This window comes from Zea mays, chromosome 4, assembly GCF_902167145.1.
Source record: "Zea mays cultivar B73 chromosome 4, Zm-B73-REFERENCE-NAM-5.0, whole genome shotgun sequence".
NCBI classification, from domain to species: Eukaryota; Viridiplantae; Streptophyta; class Magnoliopsida; order Poales; family Poaceae; genus Zea; species Zea mays.
The window spans coordinates 136,586,477-136,594,392 of NC_050099.1; the positions used below are offsets into that span (position 1 = coordinate 136,586,477).

General features: G+C 45.7%; 1 protein-coding gene across 1 annotated transcript; it reads left to right on the plus strand.

Annotated features, from left to right (window-relative positions):
* The first annotated feature begins 652 nt into the window (after positions 1-652).
* Positions 653-1,959, plus strand: LOC103655525 (uncharacterized). The gene is made up of 2 exons (XM_008682260.1): positions 653-1,790; positions 1,886-1,959. The coding sequence occupies exons 1-2, from the start codon at positions 653-655 to the stop codon at positions 1,957-1,959; spliced, it is 1,212 nt and encodes a 403-aa protein (XP_008680482.1).
* The last annotated feature ends 5,957 nt before the right edge of the window (positions 1,960-7,916 follow it).

Consider the following 7,916-nt stretch of genomic DNA (forward strand, 5'->3'; position numbering starts at 1 on the left):
TGCATGTGTACGTACTGTGCCATACACAAGGATTACAGATAAGATCTCTTCTAAGAGCTAACTAACCACGGAAAGATAGAGGGTCTGTTTGGTTGGGCTGTGACTGTGGAAAAAGTTGCTGTGGGCTGTGAGCTGTGGAAAAAGCTGCTGTAGGCTGTGTGCTGTTAAAAAGCTAAAAATCGTTTGGTGGAAACCACTAAAAGTCGTTAAAAGTTCTTTGATATATGTTTTCACAGTTCCATCCAAAAGCCACTAAAAGCAGGTCCAGGGGTGCTTTCAGTTTTGCACTACGAGAAAGTCGGCTTTTAGAAAAAGCTGCTTCCTAGATCTAGCCCTTTGGTTGGCTTTTGGCTTTTAGGGGGCAAAAGCCAAAGCCAAAAGCCAAACCAAACACACCCAGAGATTACAATTATGTTCGTTTTCTCTTAATCCTGGATAAAGATAACCAGCGGCGACGCAAGCACCGAGAACGACTCCGATAAAATAGAGAATCCGTTTTTCAAACGATATATTCGTATTGCTGCGTAGACATAATATCTATATATAAGTATATATAGATACCCCATAGTATATATCTATATATCTATTCTATAGCGACTCGTTCCGGGTCATAGTCATATAGCATCTAGTCTAGAGATCCAAACATCATATCATGATGGCGTCTTCGCTGCCGGACCACCTCGTGGAAGAGATCCTGGTGCGCCTTCCCCAAGACGAGCCCGTGCACCTAGCGCGCGCCAGCCTCGTCTGCACGTCGTGGCGCCGCGTCCTGGTCTCCGACCGGGACTGCTTCCTGCGCCGCTGCCGCGGATTCCACGGAGCGCCGCCGCTGCTGGGCTACTTCGACCTCAGCTACGGCAACGACGCTAAGCGATTCGTGCCCGCGACCTCCACCACCTCGCCCGTCCGCATGCCTGCGCTCCATCGCAGACGCTGGTCAGCAGTCGACTGCCGTCATGGCCGCGTGCTGATCCACTACGAGGACGAGGACGAGGACAGGTCAAAGAGGGGATTCATCGTCTGGGACCCCCTCACCGGCAGGCAGCAGCACCTGGGCATGCCCAGCGCTAGTTACCCGTCACACATGTGCCTCTACACCTCCTACACCGGAGCCGTGCTGTGCGCCAAGGACGACGGCGGCTGCGACCACCTCGACTGCCAGGCCGCCGCCGGTCCGTTCCGTGTGGTCTGCGTAGAGACCAACCTGCTACGCCCTATATTCGCATGCGCGACCAGCTACTCGTCGCTGACCGGCGAGTGGAATGCTCCGGCGCCCAAGCCCAACCATGACAACCACGACTTCTTGAGAGGCCATGCCAAACACAGCCTTCTTGTTGGCGACGCCATATACTTCCTCTTCCAAGATGACCGGACCATCCTCAGGTATGACCTGGGTAGACACTGGCTGTCTGAGATGGACTTGCCGCCATTTATGTGGAACGCAGCTCTCATGACGGCGGAGGACGGGGGCCTAGGACTCGCCGCCCTGCCCAACAATGACAATCGCATCCATACATGGTCATGGCATGACGACGATGGCAGTGGTGGTGGATGCTGGGTGGAGCAGAGGGTCATCGAGTTTGAGACGTTGCTCCCAAGACGTATGCGAGACAAGCACTATCGAGTGGTTGGCTCCGCGGAGGGCACAAGCACTGTTTTCGTTGACATATCTTTTGGTACCATCTTCGTGCTTGACGTCAAGTCAAAGAAAATGAGCAGGTTTCGCAAGAGAAATGGAGGCCTGTTTGAGTACGTCTTACCTTACGTGAGATTCTACGCCCCAAGCGAAGGTATATCAAATATTTGTAGATGTCAAACTATATAGAATGCATGCATGGTCATAATAAGTTTACTCTGTTGTATCTTGTCAGATCTTGCAATAAAGGGTCAACTGCCACCACGCGCGATATGAAGATGCACCGATCTATCCATGATCCTGCTCCTGTAGAGGATGCTTAGAGCAAGAAAAAGGATAGCCAATAAATAAAGATATGTTTTATTTATTGGCCAATAAATAAAACATATCTTTATTATTGGTCACAAAAAGAAGCGTGAAGGGGTATAAACTAGTACAATTTTTTAGTTCCAGTTCCAGGAAAGAAAGTGTTTGTCGACGTAGAGATGATTTTATTTTGTCTTTTGTTTTCAGCTGTGCAGCACACCTGTAATACTCAAAATTTTGTACAAGAAATACAAAGTGATTTCCTTATTTTATGTGTCATATTTGCATCATGAAAAGAGCATACATGTAATTAAGAGGATTTAATCCAAATAAATGATTCTAAAATAAAATAAAGTACATCTTGTTGGAGTTTTATGTTTTGTGCATTAAATAAAAATAATAATAATATAAAAAATTGACTAGAAATTGGATTAAACCCTAAATTAAAAGTTAGGGTTTGAAAGTAAGAAGAGAAATGATATAAAAATATAAATAATATAAATATATTTCTAAAATTTGTATTTTTTTCATTTCATAATATGATTTGATAACAAATTTGCACAAGGTTTGAAACTAAATTCGAATTCAAATTGAACTTGAAAATAAGAAAGAAAAGGGAAATCAGAAAAAGAAAAAGAATAAAAAGCTACCTGGGCCGCGGAGCACTCATTTCGGCCCATCCAACCATCTCTCCACTCACGCACGGCCCAAACTACAGAACCGGCGCCGACAAGTGGGGCCCATCGGTCATTCCCTGCCCTCGTGCGCTTCACCTGTGTCACTGCCGCATGGACCCACACGTCATCCCGCCGTTCGTCAGCGCCCGAACTCCGCGCGGGACCCACCCACCTCGCGCACATCCCACTGCCATTGCCGGTGGAACATGGAAGACCCCTTCCACCCTCGTGCCGAGTCCACAGGCGTTAAATGGGCGGCCTATGCCCCCTGCTCCACCTCTCCCATCTACCCAGCACCGACCCGAGCTCACTGCTAGCCCCTAACAGCGCCACCGCACCGATTCGCGCCGCCGCCGGTGAACCTCGTCGCTGCCGGACCTCTGTCCTCGGAGTAGGGCCAAGGGGGGCCATCGGTACCTGGGGCAATCGTCCGCGACCACTAGTGGAGGTTGGGACCTGCGGTGCGTGAGCAATTCCTCGCCGGAGGCGCATCGCCGCCGCGGACCCGCCATTCTCCGTGGCCAGGCTCGCCTGCGCAATAATCCGTGGTGAGAACTCCACTCCTACCTTCACCATGTCGGTCTCGTCATGTAGAACGGTCCAATTTTAGGTTTGGGGCAGTGATTAGCCGGATTGCGTGCCGCCGGCGAGCGATCCGCCGTGAGTAGTGCGCCACCGCCGCCGTGCTCGCTGTAGATTGGTGCGCGCGAGCTCGACCGTCGATTCTCGGTTGGACGGTCGGGATTAGAAAACCAAATAACGCTTCGGCCTGGGCATATAGCGACCGTCGGATGAATATCCAGTGGCGGGAAGTGGCTCCAGCGTTCATTAGATCTAAACCGTAGGATCTAGATCCTGTGGTCGTCGTGGCGTACTGTTTCATAATAAGTTAAATCTAATCCTGTGCGCTGGAATCAGATCGGACGGCTAGGAATCGTTAATACCCCTTCGGCCTCGGCTTTTTATTAAAGAACCCATGGGTTTATTGAGATTCAACCCGCCGTCCGCGTTCACTGTGTTCTGAGTCTCGGGAAAACTTACGCGCTAGCCCCTGAACTTTCTGAAAAATGAGGCCCAGTCTAGAGATGTTTAAAAACAGAGAAATAATATTAGAAATTCATTTTTAATACAAAAACAACTCTAGAAACTTGTTTATTCCATAGAAAATTCATTTTAGCTCCAAATTGAGTCATTCCAATTCCTAAAATTTTGTAATATTATTCTCTATCATTTAGTAGCTCTGTTTTGACATGAAAACAGTTAGAAAATTAATTTCTCATCTAATCCTATTTTAATCACATTAAACCTTAGGAAATTCATAACTCCAAATTTAGTGATTCCAGTTCCTATGATCTCATTTTAATGTGTAGATTTTTACTGTGTATTTTATTTGCATGTTTGATGTGATGTTAATTTATACTATACTATGTATGTATTGTGTTGATGCGAGTAGACGAGCAAGCCACTGTGGATCCTGAGGTTCAACAAGTAGAAGTAGTTGAGCAGGAGCTCATTGAAGGCAAGTTGTGCCCTTGATCACTTACTTTTCCCAGCCATGTTCTTATTAATTATAATGATCTGCATAGGATAATTTTGATGGGACCCAATAGGTTACCCTAGTTTTGGCTATCTTTATACCTTGTTTACCACTGAAATATTTCTTTGGGTAGTACCTGCTATTGCTTTATGTGGATTTGGGTATGAAGATACTTTATTCATAATTACTCTTTTATTCTCTTTTATTATTACTGTTCATGTTAAGATCATTATGTTAATGGGAACATGGAGTGACCACCCGGGAAAACAGTGCTACCACAAGGGTATAATGGGACGCCCTTGGCTGATTAACTAGGAAAGCTAGTGGAGGTCTTCCTTACCCGAAAGGGGCAAGGGCAGTAGGGGAGTGGTCAGTGTAGGGAGGTCCTTGGTTGATTTTGCTGCGATGGCGGTCAGGCAAGAACCCTGCATTGGAGCTTCCTATAAACTGTAGCGGGATTTCTAAAGCTAGTGGAACTTTGTAAAGGCCTCGTAGTGTTACCCTGCCTCGCCTCCTCGGTAGAGGTGTATGGGATTGGCCATCTCTTGGCAGATGGGTAACATGACTTGTGGGTAAAGATGCGCAACCTCTGCAGAGTGTAAAACTAGTATACTAGCCGTGCTCACGGTCATGAGCGGCTCGGACCCTCACATGATTAATTTATGGAACTTAAATTTAATTTGACATTTGCATGGCATCTGGGATTATTTTATTATTACTTTTCTTTATTATTATTAAGGTTTGGTATTTACTTACACTTAGTAATTGCTAATAAAATTTTGACCAACTTATAAAAGCAATGCTCAGCCTCAGCCTTTATTTCATTGATCAGCCTTACACTTCATGAACTCCCACCTTTGGTGAGTTCATGCCACATTATTCCCCACGACTTGTTGAGCTATGAACGTATGTGAGCTCACTCTTGCTGTCTCACACCCCCCCACAGGGGAAGAACAGGTGGTCGAAGAGGAGCCGCCTAACACCGAGGCATTCGACTTGATCTAGGTGGCGTTTCTCAGTCGACATTAGCGCCGACGATCCTTAGTTCGTTTTACATTTATTCCTTTATTTTGTAATAAGTCTTCCGCTATGTAATAATTACTCTGATGTTTTATGACATTTATCTCTATACACTCTGTTATTATATATGTTGTCTTATTGGCGCATGTATGAGATGCACCCGGCTTTGTTCCTTAAAACCGGGTGTTACAACACCCAATACTGGTTTATACCCCTTCACGCTTCTTTTTTGTGACCAATGCCCAATATTTATATAATGCTATGTTTATCGTTTCTATACTTCACTTGGAATCTAGACAATGAATCTATCTTTAAAAAACATAGAACATCGAGTCTTTCTTGCCTGTCTAGGATTTTATATCTATAATAATAAAGCCTATTATGGCGCCACATCGGTATACAGTTTCAAATGGGCTTTTATTCAGATTAAATGGAAAAAAAAGAAGATGAGCTTAAATGAGAGTTTGTCTTCTCATCCTTTTTGGTCGGCTTCCTGGCTTCCTGAACCTGCTGTTGGTTTCAAGCCCAAGTTTGTGGTGACGCCCAACTTAATGTTTGAGGTGAGGGTGTACCCTGATTGCTGAATTTGCTCTGATTTAGTCTAGTGACAAGGGTCTCTGCTATGAGGCCCCGAAGCCTCGTCTTGAGGCTATGTGTGCCGATGTGCTTGGAGCTTCGAGATCGACGGAAGTTGCGCTGAGATGCATCAAAAGGGTTGTGGTTCAGCGTGTGTCTGAGATGATCGACGATACTTTCTCCGTTTCGTTTTAGTTGTCGCTGGATAGTGCAAAATTGAACTATCCAGCGACAACTAAAAAGAAACAGAGGAAGTACCATATTACCAAGCCCTTTAGTCAACTGCCATACACCACAACTAAACCTCTTCTCTAATATCCTAAATAACGATATTATGCCGCCCAGATTCTGCATTGCACATACAGTATGAGATCGATGCATCCATGTCTTGTCAACTGCATGAACTTGCCGCTAGAACATTCAGTTCCATGTCTGACCAAACGCATTCCGAGCAGTCTAAAGCATATTTAGTATCTGAAGTCTTGATGTTCCATGCTGCTTCATTTAAGCAGAACTCCAGCTTGCTACTAGACTGTTGGTGCCGACCTGGGCGCCAAACACTTGAACGAGCCACCTGGCGGTGCTCTCTACGGAGGCGCGGACGGTCTATGACGAAAAGCCGAACGGTCTGCGATCTAGGTGGAGGAGCGGCTCCTCCTCTTTGTACGTCCGGACGGTCCGCGTCTGGGGCTCGGACGGTCCGCTGGCACAGAGGGTCTTCTTCTTCGCAGCAGACCGAGATCTCGCCTCCCGAGAGGGACCCTATTGGCTTCTTTGTTCGCTGATTGAGTAGAACAGCCTTCTTGCTAATGTATTTAGAGAGCAATTGATCAAAAGTAGGGCCGGCTTTGACTAGCCGACCATATGTGTTACATGTGCTTTGCCCTTGCATCCTCTTCCTTGCTTTGTGTGGAGACCGACGCCTCTGACCATGGGCGGACTGTCCAGCTGAGTCAGCTGGACTGTCTGCATGAGCACCAGACCGTTCACGCATAGGTGCCGGATAGTCCATGATGCTCGAGTCAGGGAGCTTTGCTTGGCTGCTCGATTGAGCCTGCCCCCCGACACCTCCAGAATTGTTAGTCTTTCTATCAAAGCTCTCCGAGCAATCCCTCCTTGTGATATATTTGACGTGTGAAGATCACCAATGATGATGTTTTTGCTTATGCCTTTATCGACCACTTTCGACCGAACCAAGACCTTTGTGCTTGCTAGCTCCATTATATTGATGGGAAATGGTTGTGTGTCCACTTGCATTACCTGAAAAATCAACTAGTACTCATTTATGGCCGATTGTATCCGTCGACGAAAAACATTACAATCATTGGTGGCATGGGAAAGAGTATGAGTTACTTTAATGTTGTCATTTTTCAATAGTTCGTCAAATATTTCATCACAGTTGGCGATATTAAAAGTAAATTTAACTTCTTGCCGATTCTTTTGAACTGAATGTAAAGAAGATCGAAGTGAAGATTGGCCTTTGTTGGCCAAATAAGTTTAGCGGTACATATATCTGTGGATTCGTCATCCGAATTATCACGTTCCACTAGATGTATAGTACGACCGACCGATTTTGATGTTTCTCTACATCGACTTTCACAGACCAAAGTCCGCTGATGTAGTTCAGCTACTGAATAGAACTGAGTACCATCCAATTTGTCTTTTAAGTAGGATAGCAACCCATTAAAAGTCATCCCTGCTAGATGTTTGTCCGCGACATGGATTTGGAAGCATCGGTTTCTAGTGTTCCAGAACCTCCGGATATAGTCATTAACCGATTCCCTATTCCCCTGTCGAACTGAAGCCAGATCAGCTAGTTCTAACTCATGCTCTCTTGATAAAAAGTGTTCATGGAATCTTTGCTCTAATTCTTCCTAGGAGTTGATAGAGTTAGGCGGCAGAGCTGCGTACCATGCAAATGCGGTACCGGTAAGGGACAATGAGAATAAATGAACACAGTAGACTTCCCTATGAGTTAATTCTCCTAGGTCTGCTAAGAACTAGCTTACGTGCTCGTGCGTGCTTTTCTCGCTTTCAGTGGAAAATTTATAGAAATCTAGTATCCTTGTCCCTTGCGGATATGTCATGGTGTCCAATAGGTGATTATAAGGTTTCTGATACGACTGTCCCGATATGGCTACACTTACGCCAAGCCTTTCTTGGA

Excerpts from the sequence above, each read along its gene's own strand:
- LOC103655525 (XM_008682260.1), top strand. The coding sequence starts at position 653 with ATGATGGCGTCTTCGCTGCCGGACCACCTCGTGGAAGAGATCCTGGTG. Across the intron at positions 1,791-1,885 it reads ATTCTACGCCCCAAGCGAAG|GGTCAACTGCCACCACGCGC; the intron begins GTATATCAAATA and ends CTTGCAATAAAG.